The sequence below is a fragment of the Elephas maximus genome, chromosome 9, assembly GCF_024166365.1.
Source record: "Elephas maximus indicus isolate mEleMax1 chromosome 9, mEleMax1 primary haplotype, whole genome shotgun sequence".
Classification (NCBI taxonomy): Eukaryota; Metazoa; Chordata; class Mammalia; order Proboscidea; family Elephantidae; genus Elephas; species Elephas maximus.
In genome coordinates, this window is record NC_064827.1 from 87,644,255 (window position 1) to 87,665,292 (window position 21,038).

Genomic DNA, 21,038 nt, shown 5'->3' on the forward strand with positions numbered 1-21,038 from the left:
AAAGATGTAAAAATATAGTTGGTTGATATGAAAATATCACTCATCAGCTTTACTTGTTCTCACATGTAATCATATTTGTATGGAAAAAATAGAAATGCTTATTGTATTGCTTTAAGTCACTTTCAAATTATTGTGTAATCTGGAAGGATGATAGTGAAAATAGCATGGGGCCATAAGTAGATAGCTAGAAACAAAAATATAGACACAAATACAGATATGTTGTTGTTGTTAGCTGCCATCGAGTCAACTCCGACTCCTGGTGGGTGACCTTATGTACAACAACATGAAACATTGCCCAGTCTTGAATCATCCTCACAATCACCAGGATGTTCAAGCCCATTGCCATGACTATGGTGCCAATCCATATCTTTGAGATCTCCCACACCCTTGTTTGCCTTCTACTTTACCAAAGATAATATCCTACTCTAGTGATTGATCCCTCCTGATGATGGGTCCAAAGCAAGCGATTCAGGCCATATTCTGCTGTGATCCATAGGATTTTCATTGACTAATTTTTGGAAATAGATCTCCAGGCCTTTCTTCCTAGTCTGTCTTAGTCTGGAAGCTCTGATGAAATCTGTCCATTATGGGTGACCCTGTTGGTATTTGAAATACCAGTGGCATGGCTTCCAGCATCACAGCAGAGGCAAGCCACTACAGTAGGACAAGCTAACAGAAAGGTGGACTGATACAGATATAGATGTAGATGTATCATGGGTATTCTGGGCCACTGAGGCCAAGGGTATTCTGGGCTATCAAGGCCAAGGGTATTCTGGGCTATGAAGGCCATGAGTTACCTGGGAAAGGAAACTTCCTTGTTCTTCTTTGCATATCCTGGACTATGACAAATACTATAAAGGACATTTCAAGAAAAACATGCATGAGTTATGCTCTTTGGATTTCCTTAAATTTTTTTATTTCCGTTCCTGAAGTTTCAAGTTTTAATTCAGCCATCCTTTTAACGAGGGCGATACCCTACCTCCACCACCATAGCCATATTCACACATCTGATTTTTTTTATTGTGCTTTAGCTGAAGATTTACAGAACAAACTAGTTTCTCATTAAACAGTTAGGCCACATATTGTTTTGTGACATCGATTAACAACCTCACGACATGTCAACACTTTCCCTTCTTGACCTTGGGTTCCCTGTTACCAGCTTTCCTGTCCCTTCCTGCTTTCTAGTCCTTACTCCGGAGCTGGTGTGTCCTTTTATTCTCATTTTGTTTTATGGGCCTGTCTGATCTTTGGCTGAACGGTGAGCCTCAAGAGTGGCCTCGTTACTGAGCTGAAAAGTTGTCCAGGGCCATATTCTCAGGGTTTCTCCAGTCTCTCTCAGGCCAGCAAGTCTGATCTTTCTTTTTCGAGTTAGAAGTTTGTTCTACGTTTTTCTCCAGCTCTGTCCAGGACCCTCTACTGTGATCCTTGTCAAAGCAGTGAGTGGTGGTAGCCAGGCACCATCTAGTTTTACTGACTCAGTCTGGTGGAGGCCTTGGTAGATGTGGTCCATTAGTCCTTTGGACTAATCTCTCCCTTCTGCCTTTAGTTTTCTTCATTCTTCCTTGCTCCTAAATGGGTGAGACCAGTGTAGTATCCTAGATGGAAACTCATAGGCTTTTAAAACCCCAGACACTACTCACCAAAGTAGAATGTAGAACATTTTCTTTATAAACTATGTTATGCCAATTGAGCTAGATGTTCCCTGAGACCATGGTCCCCACAGCCCTCAGCCCAGCAATTCGGTCCCTCAGGGAGTTTCGATGTGTCTGTGGAGCTTCCATGACCTTGCCTTGTACAAGTCGTGCTGGCTTCTCCAGTGTCGTGTACTGTCTTACCCTTCACCAGAGCTACCACTTATCTATTGCGTATTTAGTTGCACTTCTGATTTTAAGTAGTTGTTTTACCGAGGGCTTTGAACAGATTGGTTCTGGTTCAAACCCCTGGTGAGAATTTGCATTTTGAACATGTTCCCAGTTGATGCTAATGCTGCTGGTTAGGGAGCAAGTCTGAGAACCACTAGTAGAAGAGTGGTTCTCAAAATTTATTATACATAAGAATCACCTGGGGATCTTGTTAAACCGTAGATTCTGATTCAGTATATCTGGGGTAGAAATGCAAATTCTCAGCAGTGGTTCAAACTGGAACGAATTGCTTCATCAGGATCCTGTGTCTGAGCAAGCCAGCATGGGGGGCCTACCAAATTATTTCTACCTTACTGTGTAGCTTTCAGATCTTTTTCTGTGCCACCAGGTACACTGTTACAGAATTTCTTCTCCTTAGCTCCTGTGTCTACCACAGTCTGAATAACATGAGATCAGCGGATTCTGGTTTAAAGAGTGACATCTTCCAGCTCTGCCACAGACTTTACGTTCAGTCTCAAGAAAATTAAGATGTGTATAAAGCACCTTCATAGAGCCAGCATTCGCTCCAAAAGGCAGTAAAACTGAAACGCATTTGAGTTGCTTACCACTTGGGCCCATCTGCAACAATCTGAATTTAGATCACTTTATAAAGTCACTGAAAGCAATGTGTCCAGTATTTATAAGTATGATTAATTTGTGCCTGAACACTTCCGGTCCTAGTGAATGACCCAGTTAGTTTATATCGCCAAAATGACCTGGATTCTAACAAATATATCTGGCCTATTAGACACACAACAATTTTGTGTTGAATACAGTCATTAAAAAGTCATATTTGCCATGCTTCTTTGTCAAGGGCCCAAAAGTAGAGTGTAATCAGTGAGGGAGGAGAGAGTTTCCTATAATTTTCTAATATATCCAATCCCTGCTCATATAATTAATAGAAGCCCCCTAACTGCTTTTAACATTTCTAATTATTTTTATACTCTTGTCTTGCTATCGAAGTCCTTCAGCCAAAAAAAAAAAAAAAAAGTTTTTTTCCCGAGAATAAAAGAGTGCCCACTGTATATTATCTTTCATAAATAAGCAGGATTCCTAAGTCAGTGCTCAGAGAATTGGCAGAAGATTTCTGGGTATTCATGTACAGAAATATAAAATAACAGATGTTGCCTAACAGGAATCTGTAACCCAGTGCATTTCACATCTGTATTCTGACAGTGATAGACTACAACAAACGCATGCAAAAATTGAAATAAATAATGTTGCGCTCCAGTTGACTTTCCTTTGATGTATGCCTTCCCTTGGTACCTCAGTGTACACCTTATTCAGATTACAGGGCCTAAGGAGCTTTGGATCCAATACCCTCATTGACCAGGAAAGCCAAGTACCCTATTTTCTGAAACGAAATCATAACGAGAGATGTTCTTATCCAGCGTCCAGTAGCCATGAAAGATGAATTCTAGCTCTGAGATGGACAGAGTCAATAGACATTATTGACCTATGTCCTATTTTAGAAAACCATTCTTTTCTGACGATCAGAAAACTGTTGAGGTTACAAAGAAATTGGGCTGCTCTCAAAGCATTGGGACTCTTGAGTTATGAGACCTAGTCACTTTGGAAAGTAAAAAAAATTTTTTTTCTATTCAGAGGATTTAAACTAAAGAATTTATGATGGATATGCTTGCATTGGCAGATGTGTGAAAGGATAATTTTTTTTAAATTTATTCGAGGTTCATTTTACTGCCATGAAAATGGATCATGTTAGCGACCTCATAGAAAAAAGAACGAAACAGGCAGGGAAAGGAGTTGGAGTGTTGGGGGGAGAATCGGAGGGAAAAAGAAAAAAAGGTTTTATACGTCAAGTCAGTTATGCTTCGTAGAGAACTGAAGGGAAAACATAGAGGGGCTGGGGTCTGAAGTATACCGACAGAGCTGGGAGAGAGAGAGAGGCTGCCAGAATTATGTTCACAGTCATGAAGGGAATGGATTTTATTCTCAATTTTGCTTTTCCTGTCCTTACTCTGCTTTGCTAAATAGAAGTCCTGTAACCTACTGGGCTGAGACCACTTTCCTGCTTCACTATTAGGATACTAATTTTTTTTCTAGTGTTATGTTGGCAAACGCTGTCCCTATAAACTAGGGCATTTGCATCGTCTCATGGCTGGAAAACTGACTGTTTATTACCTTGTTCTGCTCTGTAGCCCTGGGCCTGGATAGTGAGATTGGAAACTTTGAAGTGGGCAAGGAATTTGATGCACTCCTGATCAACCCCAAAGCATCAGACTCTCCCATTGACCTGTTTTATGGGGATTTTGCTGGTGATATTTCAGAGGTAAGTAAAAGAATGTTAATCAAAAGGCATTTACCCCATGAAGCAGTCACAACAGCTTCCCTGTAGAAAAAAATAGAAGCCGAAATATTTTAATAGAAATTGGGAGAATCTTAGAAGGGGAACTAGATCTTTGAGTTGTAATTACAATTTCATGACAGTAATATTAAGAATAATGATATTCTATTAACAAAATATTTGTATTTTGAATTGATTTTGGCTCTAAGCAGCCATACTATAGCTAGCACTTATGGAACACTTGCTATGTACTGGGTAAGCATGGGATTAAGCACTGTCAAACGTCATTTCACTTAATTATCAGAACAACTCTAGCAGGTAGGTACTGTTATTATTGCTATTTTACTTACGGGGCAGTGAGGCTTAAAGGAGGTTAAATGATTGACATACAGACTCATGGCTAGTAATTAAGTGGCAGAGTTTGGATTCAAACACGAGACCTTCTCACTACCAGAGGCTGCACTCTTAACCACTCTGCTTCACTGATTTTTCTTATTTTATAAGAAAATGAGTTTGATTAATTTCCTGTGTATAAAATAGAAGAGTTCTTCTTAGTTTAATAACAATTCTTTATCTGACACAAGATTTTTCTTTAAAAAAAAAAAAATTATATCACCTTTTACATACTGATTCATTAGTGTAAGGACAATGTCATGACCCAGAATCAGCATAAGACTGCGTTCTATGAGACAAAGACAGATATATTTCCACCTTCCCCCTTCTCCTTTATTTTGCTCCATTATTTTTTTGCTGGGTTCAATATCTGCTACAGTGGTCACAAAGAACTGTCAAGAACTCATGGACTATACTCACAGTTATGTGGTTTATGAGAGTAACAATGCAGAGGTAACAGGATGCAATGCAATTTGGGATGCAACTCAGGGTAAATGTCAGGAAACTCAGAATACAACTCAGGGAAGCATATGTGGGTGAGGCCTGGGAAGGTTGAAGAAGAGCAGGTCTCTCCCTTTGTCAACCAGGACAGCTTAAGACAAGATCCCAGCTGGAACAGGTCTTCCTCAGGCTGACTCCTGAGCAGCTCTTCTCTGGCTCAGGACTGCTCAGCTCTCAGGTTCCAGGGTTTTCATAAGCTAGTCATGTAAAAAAAAAAAAAAAAAAAACTCCTTGTTAATTACAAGGTGGGCTTCCCAGCCAATCTGTGTAAAGGTCAGATGGGGTGCCCTCCCCCAGCCAATTCGAGTAAAGGATGGTTACCAGGTGGGTCTCAGGAACCAGGACCAAAAGGCCAAATTGAAGGTGAAAGTAACTGTGGTAAATACAATAAATATAAACGTGATAATAAAAGAAAACCAAACCCTTTGCCATCGAGTGGATTCCAACTCATACCCAGACCCATAGCAACCCTATAAGATAGAGTAGAATGGCCCTGTAGGATCTCCTAGGGTGTAAATCTTTACAGAAGCAGACTGCCACATCTTTCTCCCACGGAGCAGCTGGTGGCTTTGGACAGTCGACCTTTCGGTTAGCAGCCAAGTGCTTAACCACTGAGATTCTTAGAAGGAAGGTGCTAGATTATTTGAAATTGGCACCATTTGTTATTTTCACTTTATTTATTCTTTTTGTCCTTTGTTGGAGTGAACTTCTTAAAATAGTACTCTTCTCACTCATCTGATCATTTTTGTTAATTCATATACCTGTTGAAATGGTTGAATTATTTTGTTACATTAACTTCTTAAATTCATATAAAACCTTCCTCTGAAGATTTCAAGGTTATAGACCAAGAAATTCCAGTCCATGAATAGTTGTTAGTAGTTGATGATTGTTTTAAGCTAAACACCATTTCTTATTAATTAATGGAGGTAGATTTTGCGATTGAAAAAAAAATTTGTATTTCTTGACTTTGCCAACACTATTGACTATGAATCTGCTTTTCTAAATGCATAAAGTATTCTTTCTTATTATTACCTTTATTTTCCATTTAGGCTGTCATCCAGAAGTTCCTCTATCTAGGTAAGGTAGATACATGTCTCTATGCTAAATAAAATACGTCTTTGTCTCTTTCTTGGATGTTCCCTTCTGTATTCATGGTACCATATGTTAAGCCCTGTGTGTGATAATTTGCTTTGAGTCATTATTTTTTCAAGACTCCTCCCTATTAAGCCCATTTAAGGCATGATATTTAAAAGACATTATTTGAAATGTGCATGCTCCTCTGTGATGCAGAGTCATAAATCCTGAACTGAGAAATAGAAGGCCAGAGACTGTCCATTCCTCTCACACTCATGCTGTTCCCCACCGTCTGCCCTCCCATGCTCTTATCTGTGTGCAGTGAGTCTCGTCACACAGGCTTTAACCTACTCACATTCAATTCTACTCACTGAGAGAAATAACAAATAGTGCACAAGGTTCTACTTTGCATTCGGCTCCATGAGCTCAGACCCCTGAGTGAACTTGATGTGGGAGATATGAGTGACTTTGAATGGAGGTCAGTTGCTGAAGGCCGTTCACCTCATGCTGAGTATGATTCTGGAGTTGAAAGAGAAAATAAAACCAGTTGCCATCAAGTAGACTCCAACTCAGGGTGACCCCATGTGTGTCAGGGTAGAATTGTGCTCCACAGGGTGCTCAATGGCTGTTTTTTTTAGAAGTAGATCTCTAGGTCTTTCTTCCAAGGCACCTCTGGGTGGACTCAAACCTCCAACTTTTGGTTAGCAGCTGTGGGTGAACTGTTTGCGCCACCCAGGAATTCCCTAGTTCAAAGATAAGTACTCCCTTTACAACAGAGGCTAGAAATGCAAACCAGCTACTCCAGCTGGAGAACAACATAGGCTAGAAATGCAAACCAGCTACTCCAGCTGGAGAACAACATAGGGTCCTTTCAGCTTTATGTGGCTTCCATCTTAGGTGCAGATTTCAGACCCTTGCCCTCAAGTTATGTGGAGCATGTTATATTGGTCATGCCCCTCTGTCCAGATTATAAACAATCTGACAGACAACAAAGGTAGATTTTTGTATTTCCTCTCTTAGAAGTATTTTTTTGTTATTTCTTTTGTTTTTTTAAATCATGCTGGTGGCAATATAGATAATTATTGACACATAAGCACTTCTTAAAAGATCCCTTGCTTTTTCTTTCAGGAGATGATCGAAATATTGAAGAGGTTTATGTGGGCGGAAGGCAAGTGGTCCCGTTCTCAAGCTCTGTGTAAGACCCTTGGGTTTCTGCAAATGTTCTCCTGGGATAAAGTGGTCTTGCGTCTCCCTTCTGCCCAGGCGGAGTTAGACAGTCAAAAAATAGTACCTTGTTCTTGGGATGACTATCTCTTTCTGTGTCTACAGTATGCGCTTGACAAATCCTTTGAAGGAAGTTGCGTTAATTCTTAACTCTCTGGTCGGGAGAGTTCATAATTTCATGAAGTTCGTCCATCTTGAGCTGTTACAGATTTACTTGAAGCTCAAACATAAGGAAATGTTTTTGGTGGTGGTGGTCTTATTCTGAGATTTAAGTAAAATCTATTTCATATTTTGAAATGTGGAGAGAAAAAATATTCCTATAAGGTTAAATATTTTGAGCTAATAAATGTGAAAATTAGAAACCTAAGAAGCACCAGTGAGAATAATTTTGTGAGAGGGTAGAAGACTGAACAAATTTTGGAAAATCACTTAGGATTGTGTTTGAAAATTACATGCTGAGCATACTACTTTAAAGAGAGAACTTGTTGAATTTTAAAATGTGTTTCTAGACCGACCTTGTATTCTGGAAACTTAAAAGAATTTGCATTTCAGAGATGTGTTATTGTTGTGCTTCGGCTTCTTTGGGGATGAAATGTTGGAAATTGAATGCCACATCTTTGCTTAAGGTAATCCTGTGCTTGAGAGTGTTTGACAGAAGTGAGTATTCAAGATTTAAAGTCTTTTAGGAATATTACTCATGTAACTATGTGGCATAAATAGTTGTATTTTTGTGTACTTTAAAATCACCTTGATTTATAGTTGTGTGATGTTATTGCTTCAGTTTTATTAGAAGAAAAACGAATCCCATATTCCACTGCTGTGTAGACTAGAGTCTTCCTAAGTTGGAGCAAGTAGTGGACCTGCGGTTGTCAATACTGAGAGGAAGGGTTCCATGACACTATACCATAAAAAAAAAAAAAAAATAGTTACTGGAAATTTCATACATAGATATCAATCTGCTGGAATTTTAAAAATAAAGGACAAATCCTGTTAAAGAAATGTTATTAAAAATATGTAAGCCCTGTCTATTGAAAGCGCTGTTTCCCAGATTTATCCAGTTGTCTGTTTAATTCCTTACTCTCTTCAGGACATTAGAAATTTAGAATAAGAACAACAACAATAAAAAATGCATGCCCCCTTCGTGTTTATATTAATGGAACATAATTTGTACTAGACATCTAGGAACATTAAACAAAGCAAAGAACATTTTATACTTCTTAACTAATATAGCGTGTTTTCCCATAACCTAGAATTGAAACCAAATTATGACCTTATAATAAGTCCTTAAAAAGTATTGATATGAACGTATCATTTAAATCCCACACATTTCTCATTTAATTCTGATTATTGTAAACCAACAAGGAAGAGGGATAGTTTTTCTTAATATATCATAAACTTGTTCCTAGAACTTAGATGGGACTTCTTAATATTGCCTCATGGTAAAGAGTTTTATGTAATATGGCTAACTCCATATTTACAGAACTAAGAACACAATTCCTCCTCCTGTACTATAAATTCTATTTTCACATATTCATGCAAATTCAGCAGTAATTTACCCAGTTTTTTCTATTTTTTTCTGGCAGGCTGGCAACAACAACAGAAATACTTTTAGATTTGATTTGATTTGATACCCTAAACCTAAAGATGGAACACATTTTTGCTTGTATGTGTATTTTTTAATAACAGAATTAGTGTTGTGGGATATTACATTTACTCAGTAAATCTGATGTCAGTCTGCTATTTCCAGTATTTTTAATTCCTGACCCATGTCAAAGATGACCTGCCAGATTTCTCCCCACTTCTCTATAGTGCCAGCAGGTGTTAGCTGCTCTGTCTTCCAACTCCTCCCAGAGGAACTTGGTTGCATGGTGTCCAACCCAAAGGAATAGACTCAGAAATTCAGTGAGATGGGCAAGAGCTACTATTAGACAGCAGCTACTCCCAACAGTTGCAAGATCTTATACTTTTACTTTCTTTAAGCGTAGACATTTTGATGTTGAACATCAATTTTCATTTAGATTTAGAATCCACATACAGAAAATATAAATGTGTGGCAACAGAAGCAGGAAGAATGGCCATTTACAACCAATCTGTCAAACATTAGATTTAACCTTGATAGTATGTTAAGACCTGCATATCATTTCTAGTAAGAATAGAATGTGTTGAGATGTTGACATGTACTTTGATCTCCCTGCATCCCTATAGCTTATGTGTTTTCTTCCTCCAAGTGCAGCGTTTCTGAATGTTGCCTATGCTCTTTGCAGTACTGTAGGCACTAGCCATACTTGTAGCCAGATGTTCCGTGCTTTGAAATGTTGCCTTTGCCTGATGTAGGTTGACTTTCTGAATTGTGGAGAGGCAGTATTCCAAGCCAATCCTAGTTGTCACTTTATCCTTGAATACTTTGCTCTCTGACAGGAAAGAGAATGAAAACTTACCAGCCCCCTCACTCCACCCCACACCATTTCACAGTATTTTTTAATGGAATGCACTTGGAAAGGTAAAAAAGTATTCAATAATAGTGTCTGTCAAAAATTTATAAGATTTTTTTTGCAACAGCAACACAAAAGCAAACAGTCTTTTTTTTTTTCCCCCTAAAGAGATTGAAACATGGGAAATAAAAGATTAGGCCATGAGAGGTTGTCCTAGTCATCGAAAATTGAGATTCAGGAGCCTCCTCTCCCCCTTATTTATGCCCTAGTCTTTTTCTATGATTTAATTGTCGAAGATTTCAGAATCAAGAGGATGTCTTAGAACAGGAAGAAGTCTTTCTGAGTTAATGCTTGTGAGCATTGAACCCCATTGGATCTCTTTTTTTACTTCAGTGAGAATGCTACACGTTAAAGGAGGGGAAGTGGTAGGAAAACACTGCCTATGATGCTTAGCTGATTTTGAAGTGTGCTTTGAATATCCCTGTTGGCAGCTGCAGCTGAGATCTTAGAGAGGAAATGTAATGGGTGTGAGATCCAGCAATGTATTTTGAATCTTCACGGCCTACCAGACTTTTCCTATTTTGAATCTTTTCATTTCAGCCAGGCAGATGGTGAGCTTTAAAGGCAAGCTGGAAGGCATGTTGTGTCAGTTCTACCTTGTGCCATACACAGAAGTACCCAGAATTGAATGTTCCTGTAGCCTAATGGGGAGTCCCTGGGTGGTTGTAAACGTTTAACACTTGACTGACAACCAAAAGGTTGGGGATACAAACCCACCCAGAGGCACTTCAGAAAAAGTCCCCCTGGTGATCTAATTCTGAAGAATCAGCCATTGAAAACCCTACGGAGCGCAGTTTCTACTCTGATATACGGGGTTGCCATGAGTTGGAATGGCCTTGACAATAACTGGTTCACAAAATAATACTTACTCTGTCTGTGATGCCCTGAGATATTCCCTGTACTATTTTATTTTATTCCACCCCATTTTATTCTATTTAATTTTTTTATGTTGATTGGTAGCCTACTGGAAATCTTTTCATTGTCCATTATTTAGATTGATGATGATGCTGGAAACATGCTTAAAAAGAGGTTTATGCATTATTAAAAGGTAAGCTAAGAAATGTCCCATGGATAGTGATTTGAAATTATTTTTAAATTGAGTAGATTTTTATGAATTTTGAAGTTATTTTTTTGAGGACTTAAAGGAGATATTTGCAGTTTCAGACATGCCTCCACTTCAGGTATGATTTTAGGGAAAGCATAGAAAGAAGTGCCCACATGAATAGACACAGCTAGGAAACCTTAACGTTGGTCCCAGGCTTGTTTTCATGCTTAGCCTCATCTCACTTCCCCTCCCACAAGCCTGAATGTAAGAGATAGAGAGTTAAGGGGCCAGTTCGTGGACATAGTCCAAGTCTGATGAAATGCAAGAGTCCAACAAGCCAATGGTGAAGTTAAATGTAAATTCCAAGACGGCTTTCACAGTCAAGTAACTTGGGGTTCAGGTAACTTGGGTAACGGATGCTATTCTTAGCTCATCTCTTATGTGGCAGTTACTTATCTGTCCATTCCCTACTCAAAATCCTGTCAAAAAGCGTTCTTTAGAGAAAACCATCTTAAATTGTTGTTAAACTCCAACTGCTACTCTTAAGAAGGTATATGTATGTATTCTTAGGGAAATTTTTTCTCAATATTTGTATCGATTTGCTTATTGTTCTTGTGCTGAGTGAGCTCTTTTGTGCTTCAGACAAAAATAAATGAGACCTTGTGTTTACATTAATTTTTGTTGTGAGTTCTATCTAGTCAATTTTGTTGTGAGTTCTATCTGTCTGATAGAAAGAGGATTAATTTTATGATGTTTTTCTCCTTTTAACAAGAATTTTGAAAAACAAAATAGATTATGTAGCTGTGGGCCAACATGTACCTTCCATCCTATGCTAAAAACCAAACCAGACTCATTGCCGTTGAGTGGATACTGACACATCACGACCCTGTAGGACAGAGTAGAACTGCCCTATAGGGTTTCCAATGGTGACTGGTGGATTCGAACTGCTGACTTTTGGTTAGCAGCCAAGCTCATAACCACTGTGCCACCAGGGCTCCATAGCAATGTTATGATAAGGTCACTGTAAATAGCTTCCTAAAAATTAAGCTATAATGTTGAGCCCTTTAGAGTCAGATTGCTATCACTTTTTATCTCACAATAGTTAGTTAAGCTCATTCTACTTGGGTTTTATGTACCTGGGGTTTTAAAAGGAAAAAAGGCTGAGAGGTAGTATAAAGGTTAAGTAGGTCCTAGACCAATGTATTTCATACTATTTAAACCACAATCCAGAGTGAGAAACGCACTTTACGTCAAAAGTATGTGCATGTATATTTAAAACGAAGGTTTCACAAAAATAATACTTTCCCTATCTGTGATGCCCTGAGATATCCCCTGTACTGTTTTATTCCACCCCATTTTACTTTATTCTATTTAATTTTTTTATGCTGATGATGAGTTCCCAAATTGGTTTCATGAACCTCCAGTGGGTCATGACCTGCAGTGTCAAAGCAGGTCTTCAGGGCTGCATTTGCATCTAGGCTTGGCTACTGCCTGACTGGGTGGACAAGTTATGCTTTAAATCTCCATGTCTGAGTTCCTTCCTCTGTGATACGAGGATAACCTGAGTAACTGCCTTAGAGTCATGAGGGTTAAGTAAAATAATACCTGTTGCTGTGCAGTCAATTCGGACACATCGTGTCCCGTAGGGCTTTTAATGGCTGGTTTTGGCAGTAGACTGCCAGACCTTTCTTCCATGGCACCTCTGGGAGGACTGGAACCACCAAATTTTTGGTTAGCAGCCGAGCACATTAACTCATTGCACCACCCAGGGACTCCAAAATAATACACAGGCAGCTCTTAGGTGGCATCTGGGACATAATGAGTGCTCATGATGTGGTAGCTGTTATTTTAAAAATTATTTTTTAAATAAATGAACAAAAAAAATACAGACTAGAAAATAAAAATGTTTGAAATATATTTCTGTTTATTTTTTAGAATATAAATCAAGTGATGTTAAAGATCCACAATGTTAAAGTTCTGTAAGGACCTCATCTGACTTTTTTTGGCACTGATTTGTTCATTATTTTTGATTTATAACATGAACTCATAAGAGAGTAGTAGATTTAATCTGTAAATTCACCCTCAGTGCTCTGAGCACTTTTTTCTCCTCCTCAAGAGCAACGTAGTCAAAATACCCAGAAAAGAAATTTCATGTGCATAATTTTGCATTAATGTGTGGCTAATTTGTATGTTGTGGGCACTAGGCCCCACCCTAGGTAATTAATAAAAAAAACATGAAAATCATTATATGAGGCTAAGTTCAGGATTTAAATAAAATAAGGTTTGGACTTAAAATAAATACCTGCCAGCAGTAAGACAAGACTTGGGCAAAAGTGTTTAAAACTCCATGAAGAGGCTACTCAGACAAAGGCGCTGTCCACGTGAGGGGCTGTCACTGAGAGGAGGGTGAGTTTCTTTTTTTTTTTTTCCAATCTTGTTTTAAAATAAGGGAAGACGTCGCTGCCCTTTGAAAGTGATACCAAAAACCGAACCCATTGCCATCTAGTCGATTCCGACTTACAGTGACCCTATAGGAAGAGTAGAACTGCTTTATGGGGTTTCCAAGGAGCAGATGGTGGATTCAAACTGCCGACCTTTTGGTTAGCAGCCAAAGGCTTAACCACAGTGCCACCAAGCGATATAACATCATCGTAAAACATAATTATTCTTTTTTTTTTTTTTTCATCTTTGGGAGGCACGAACAGTTTGCAGTCAACTACTAACCTAAAGGTTGGCAGTTTGAACCCTACCCAGTGGCGCTGTGAGAGAAAGGCCTAGCAATCTGCTTCTGTAAAGATGACAACCAAGAAAACCCTATGGAGCAGTTCTACTCTATAACACATGGGGTTGCCATGATTCAGAATCGCCATGATAGCAACAGGTTTGCTTTTTTTTTTTTTTAATTATTTTTTTCACTGATCTTCCTTTACCCGTTACCTCCAGCACCACTGTAAGGTTACAATGAATTTGTCAGACTTCTTGAGTTTGTCGTTAACTCTCGAATTTTTTGTGTTTCTGTCATAGCTTGGAATTGACTTGATGGCAGCAAGGCTTCTATCATAGTTCAGTCTGTATTTCAGGGTATAAAGTTTTTTCAAAGATTGGTAAAAGCATTCCCTGCAGCAGCAACTTTGTTGGGAAATTCTTCAGTAGTAGCTCAGAGAAAAATAAAATCAATATTTTTCTCCTAATTTAAGAAGTGGTAAAGAACTGTGAACAGATCCCACGGAACTTTACAGACCACTTGGACCCACCTAGATTGCCCACATTCTGCCCTTATCCCAACAGGACTGCCCAGCCTTGTAGGGAGTAAGCAGACATTCATTACCGTGTTTGTAGGAAGGAAACCCGAAGTCATAGCAGTAAAGTCTAACATAAGAGAAATAAAGGCCCTGGAAAAATGATCATTTGGTCAGATGACAAGGGGTTCTTATACCTTACTTGAAACTGGAACTTCTAGCCTCACTGTGAAATTAACTTCTGTTCTTTTAATCTTGGATAGTCTCCACAAATAAGACTTTTGTTTTACTGCCGTCAAAGACAGCCATAACCTACAAATGAATAAACCCAGGGAAAAGTTTCATTCTTTCCTTTAATTTCTAAATTTGTTGTCCTGGAGTGCCTGAGAGACTTTATAAAGCTCCTCCCTGCCCCACCCGCAACACTTTGCAAAAGCTGGTTCTGTCCACACTTGAGCCTGGGAACAAATGCAGGGATGATTTTGTGCTTGTAAAGCACTTTGAAAACCTTGATTGAAGCACAGAAACAGATAAAGGCGTGAGAGGCTTTTGTTATTTCAAAGGATATAACTAAGAGGCTCAGTAAAAGCAGCACACTTCTTTCAATTCATGAACACTTCCTGGCAGAATGATGAAAGATGAATCGGGCTTGGCAAATTATGTATTCTGGACTAATTTATATAACCACAACAAACTCTTCAGTATCACGAACATGTCCTGGCATAATGCGATGACATACTATGTAATCAGTAAAATCTCATGGTAATTATTCTGTAGCATGGGTGTGAAAGAGAAGCCACAGAGTAGCTGTTGAGGCTGCTTATGAACAAGCAAACACCTCATGGAATTTGGTTCCTTGGTTTGGAGGTTTAGGGTGATGTTTTCATGGGACATCCCAGTTAATTGGCCTAATATCATGTTTAGTGCATCTGTTCTACCTCCTAGTTTGTTGTGCAGTGCCTGGGGTCTTAAAAGCTTGCAAGCAGCCGTCCAAGGCACAACAATTGGTCTCTATTCACCAGGAGCAACAGAGGAAGAAAGAGAATCAAGAATAGGAGGAAGATATGGAATGTGTGGCTCCATGAACAGCTGCCTCCTTTGTCATGAGACTAGAAGAACTGGAAGGTGCCCAGCTACCATTACTGAACATTTTGATCAACGATTCCATAGACAAATCCTCATCAAGAGGAGGAAAACGCAAAACAGGATTTCAAATCTCATGGACTCCAGACTTTCTGGAGCCATGGAAGGTGGATGAACCCCTGAAACTATTGCTCTGAGATAATCTGTAAACCTTAAACCAAAAATATCCCCTGAAGTCTTCTCAAAAGTGAACAGTAGTTTAGCTTAGCTAGTGCAAAAGGTCTACCTTGAGCGTTATGCTCTTTTAAGAACTATCTATATGGCATCAAATTGACAACAGCAACTTGAAAGATTACATATGAACCTTAGAGGGCATAGAATTTGTGTTAATGTGGAAAGAACAATTCAGAAAAGGAGGGTGAGAAGTTGCACAACTTGAAGAATGTAATTAATGTCACTAAATTGTATGTGCAGAACCTGTTGAGTTGGTGTACGTTTTGCTATGTATATTCTCAACAAAAACAACAAAATTAGAAAAAAGAAGGTGGCTAATTTTTTAAGTTCAGTAATTTTTTTTTTAATCTTGTCCAGAACAATTATGCAATTCTTGTGGCAAATTATTTAATAAAACAGGTTTGTGTTATTGTTAGTGGCTGTTGAGTCAGCTCCAACCCATAGTGGTCCTTATACAACAGAACAAAATGATTTCTGGCCTTGCCCCATATTTACAATCACTGGTATGCTTGAGTCCATTTTTGCAGCCACTAGGGGCCTCATCTCCCAGCACTATATTGGACAGTCTTCTATTGTGATGCATAAGGTTTTCATTGGCTAATTTTCAGAAGTAGATGGCCAAGCCTTTCTTCCTAATGTGTCTTAGTCTGGAAGCTCCACTGAAACCTGTCCACCATGGGTGACCTTGCTGGTACTGGAAATACCAGTGGCATAGCTTCCAACATCATAGCAAGAAACAAAACACCACAATACTGACGTACAGATGGTGGAATAAAACTTAATAGGAGAAAACATTCATTATGTAGAACCTTATACAAAATCTTCATGTGCATGTAAAATTACTGCCCAGTTTAAATAAAAAGAAGACAACATAAATGTGTATAAAATCTTCACTTAATGCTGTTTATGGTGGTACAGTGGTTAAAAACTCAGCTGCTAACCAAAAGGTCGACAGTTCGAATCCACCAACCACTCTTGGAAACCCTATGGGGCAGACCCTCCTCTGTCCTGTAGGGTTGCTATGAATCAGAATCTTCTCCATGGCAATGAGTTTGTTTTGTTTTACGACACCATTTAACATGACATAACCCAAAAGAAATTGAAATTAATTAATCGGGTTCCCCTGAAATGCACTTGGCTATTCTCTTTTGCTCTTCATGTCTTGGCAATATTAATACTTAAAACTAGGTGCTTGTTTTGAGATAGGAATCCATACACGCAGGAAGCACAAAGTAACTGACTATGAAGTAATATTGAATTTATTAATCATAAAAAAAAAGAATCATAAGGTTGGTAAAATTTCAATGATACTCATTCAACCAACGGTTCATTGAGTGCACACTTGATGCCCTGGCACAGGCCAGCCTTGAGAGTTAAAAACAACGTTCATCTCCTTGAGGAGTTCACAAGCTGGGATGTAGTGAGAGGAACTATGTAATCAAGTCAATCTATTACATTAATGACAGACTTATACAGCACCAAGGAAGAGGTGAGTAGAGTGAAGAGAGGGCAAAGGATGATGGAGAACATCTCACTGAAGAAGAGAAAATTCCTGGAGCTTGGTTCCAGGAAGAATAGGAATTTATATTGAGTGTGAAGACTCTCAAAAGTTTATTCCAACATGAGGATTCAGCATAAGCAACAGCAAGTCATTATGAAAAACTTGGCCTCTGAGGTAGAATATTAAGAAATTCAGTGTGACCTTAATACCTGGTTTGTGGAGAAGACTACTTTGAAAAATAGGATGGGATTAGACTGAAAATTTTATCTGCTGTGCTCAAGAACATAGACTTTATCCTGCATACTATAGGACTTTAAAATCCTTTCAAGACCCAATTATTTTTTGCTTTAAATTTTTTTGTCAATACCATGTTTTTTCATTAATGGAATGCATACAGAATCATTGAGTGTATTTGAATTTTTGGTAGGTACTTTGTGTTTTTTTCTTGCCTCATCCCACCAATCCTAATCTCAGTGTCCAGAGCACTATGTGTACCACTAATTCTACTCCCCCAGAGTCCAATGGGACATATATGTCTCAAATAGATTTTTTTATTATCAAAATCCATGTTTTTCATACAAAAAACATTGATTCAGCACTACCTCATACAATACCCTGTAAAAAAAGTAATTTGTGGTACAAGCCCATTACTTCCATTTTATACAATTTTGGAGCAGCATGTCTTACAACAGCACGCACTGTCAGTGGGATCACCAAAGCCAAATCCGTTGCCGTCAAGTCGATTCCTTCTCATAGCAACCTTGTAGGACAGAGTAGAACTGCCCCCATATGGTTTCCAAGGAGTGCCTGATGGGTTCAAAGTGCTGAGCTTTTGGTTAGCAGCTATAGCTCTTAACCACTACACCATCAGTGTTTCCATAAGTGGGATAGCTTCTCGATAAACCACATGTAGGTGTAAGTAAGAGGCGGGAAACATAGGTGGTTGTTATATGTACCACAGGTCACAAAACGGACAAGGAAGTGATATGATTAAAGAAAAAAAATCACAGTAACAAACCGGAAGGTGGGTTAGAAGTGGGCAGCAAGGAGGGTAAATTGGAAGAGGGAAGTTATCCCAACACTTCAATGAGAGGTGAGGGTCTAAAGTTGATTAAGCTAAGAAGTTGGGTGTTGGGAGAAAGCATCAGACTGAGGAGTATTTCTGAGGGTAAGTGGGTAACTGACTAATCCTATATGCAAGGAGGGGCAGAGTTGATATAATCTGGTTTTTCTAGCTTGAGAGAATGGGAAGATGGGAAAGCATTACAAAGATGTAGAAAGAAGGAGCAGGGAGCAGTTGAAGCACAGGGAACAAAGGGCAGGTCTTAATGAGTTTGTAGGGTCAATAAATATCTGGAACCAAAGAGGTCTGAGCTGTTGGGCATTGTAATAATTTTTATCACATTACATTAGCAAATTAAAAACTCTGAGATGCCTATGGTAAAGAAAACTGTTTAACGTTAAACTTTCCAAATTAATGTTTCAACAAATTCCATGCCTTAATTTTTTAATGTCTCATCTAATTAATATCCCATCAATCAAAAATTTTGAGTACCACAGTTTGAGAGACTATTCTTTTAAAAATGTGGGCTATAGCTAGAGTTGTAAATTTGGAGAGCATAAAGAAAAACAAAAACTTTTTTTTTTTTTTATGGTGGGAAAGTTTGAATATATTGGCCACTGAGGGAAAAGCCCTTGCAAAGAGAAAAGTGCAACAGATGGAAGAGAGAAAGTTAATTGGTGGAATGAGGATCTGGCCGGAGCATGAGGGGATTGGTTAGCGGTGAGAGGAAGAAGGGCATGACAATGGAAGCCACTATAAATAGGTTTAGAGACTGAAAAGAAAGAAGTTGAGTGAGGACCAGCTTGATGGCCTTTCTTCTGTGGGTGTGTGAGGTAAGATTATCTAATAATGAAGAGGTGCAGGTCAGGTCACAACTTGGCAGAAAAGTAGTAACACTTGGAATATTTACATTGGAAACTATAATTAGTACTTCAGAGGACAATAAAGAATAATTGAGGTGCATATTTGAGAACCCACATTGTTTGGAAATCATATAATTTGCAATCAGCAAATGTAAGTGAATTTTCATTAGTCTTAGTCAGTAGAAATGATAAAAAGCAACGACATGTATTTAATTTAGGTTTGAGGGTTGATAAAAATGGATGTCGTTGTGTAAGGGCAAGGGAATTTTGGGTGAACACTCTGGATTGGGTAGAGAGAAAAGTAAGGTAAGAATGAGGTAGACAAATCCAGTTACCAGGGGCCTTGGTTCAAAATTGAGGTTTCCGGACCCTTCTCCCTGGAGATGCTGATTCAATAGGTCTAGACATGTCCTGAGAATCTGTATTATGTGGGTAGAGCCATCTTGGAGGTGACAGGTCCTGGTGTGATCATGCATGTGAGCCGCTAAAGAGAGAGGGCAGGAGACTTGCTGAGTCAGAAGCTGTGAGCATCATGTCCTACCTGGCAGTTATTAGCATTCATGAAGCAGTAGGTGAACATTCAACGTTTCATGACCTAGGCCCAGCTGGTGGGGAAAGAGATGACGGTAGCCATATTCTCACCACATGGAGACATCTGAAAGGGTGAGCTCTACATAAACATCCAGAGAGGCCTTGTGCTTACTCTGGGATGAGATACACATACACAGTCCTGGAGGTAGTGAGTCTGTGATTACCACCCTAAATTCCAGGATGCCCGCCTCCTGTTGCTCTGCCCTTTTATGTCCCCTCCCCATTGTTGTTAGCTGCCACGGAGTTGGCCCCTGACTCATGATGACTCCGTGCACAATGGAACTAAACGCTGCCCAGTCCTGCACCACCCCTATGAGTGACTGCACAGATCTGACTATTGTGATCCATAGGGTTTTCACTGGCTGGTTTTCAAAAATAGGTCACCAGGACATCCTTCCTAGTTGGTTTTAGTCTGGAAGGTCCGCTGAAGCCTGTTCAGCATCAGAGCAACTCACAAGCCTCCACTGACAGGTGGATGGTGGCTGAGCTTGAGGTGCATTGCCTGGGATCAAGCTCAGGTCTCCCACGTGGAAGGTAAGAATTCTACCACTGAACCACCCATTTCTCATCTCCACCACTCCCATTATCCTTACCTACTTTCTCTTAAGCTACTTCCAGCTGAGTTTGTCACTTGCAACTTAAACGGCCCAGAAAATCCTAAAGACTCCTCAGCCCCTATTTTTTCCCAGGATGCTGAACACTTTACTTTAGAAACAGATTAGAGGAGTCCCTGGGTAGCATGAATGATTAAGTGCTCACCTACTAAACGAAAGGTTGGAGGTTCTAACCCACCCAGAGGTGCCTCAGAAGAAAAGCCTAGCGATCTGCTTCCAAAAGGTCACAGCTTTGAAAACTCCACAGAGCGCAGTTCTGCTCTGCAAAACACGGGGTCACCATGAGTTGGAATAGACTCGATGGCAACTGGTTTGTTTAACACCCTTGAGTACTGCACTCTTGTCAAAAATCATCTATATGAGACCAAATGGTCCACAGTTACTCTAAAGCGTAGATGAGAAAGTTGAGGTGCAGTGAGGCTAGGTTAATGGGAATGGACAGAACAGTTAAAATGGAAATAATGGGGTTGTTGATACAATGCAAAGAATGCAAAAAATATGACTCAGCAATATGTGTAGAAATTATTGAACGGGAACCGCTTTTGCTGTGTACATTTTGCCCCAAAATACAATGAAATATTTAAAAAAATAAATAAAATAAACATAAAAAGAAACTGATTATTAACTTAGAAATGGCCATTTTCTTTTAAGTGAGTAAATGAATTACAAGCAAAGGAACAATTCTCTATTCATCAGGCATTTGGCCACTTTACTCTCCCCTCCTCCCTTCTAACTCCAAACCTGGTCAGAATCTGTAGGCCCTATATCCTTAGGGTCACCTCTAGCCTGACTGTGGTGCTCTTGGGGGCCCCCAGTGAGTCTCTCATTTCTGTACATAAAAGTACTGAGGATTAGTCCCTCACTGCAGAGTCCCATGAGATACCAGGAAAGTAAGGTATTGTTATAGAAATAAAT

General features: G+C 39.2%; 1 protein-coding gene across 3 annotated transcripts in view; it reads left to right on the top strand.

Moving 5' to 3' along the window:
* The window catches only part of GDA (guanine deaminase), a 119,006-nt gene that overhangs the window by 89,537 nt on the left and 8,431 nt on the right, over window positions 1-21,038 (top strand). For 2 of the 3 annotated variants that reach the window (XM_049896660.1, XM_049896662.1), the window contains 3 exons: window positions 4,061-4,191; window positions 6,150-6,177; window positions 7,303-7,369. In XM_049896660.1, coding sequence (XP_049752617.1) covers window positions 4,061-4,191; window positions 6,150-6,177; window positions 7,303-7,369 — 226 coding nt within the window. Of the gene's footprint in view, window positions 1-4,060; window positions 4,192-6,149; window positions 6,178-7,302; window positions 11,605-21,038 lie in introns of those variants that run through there. The other variant, XM_049896661.1, reaches the window with a different exon arrangement.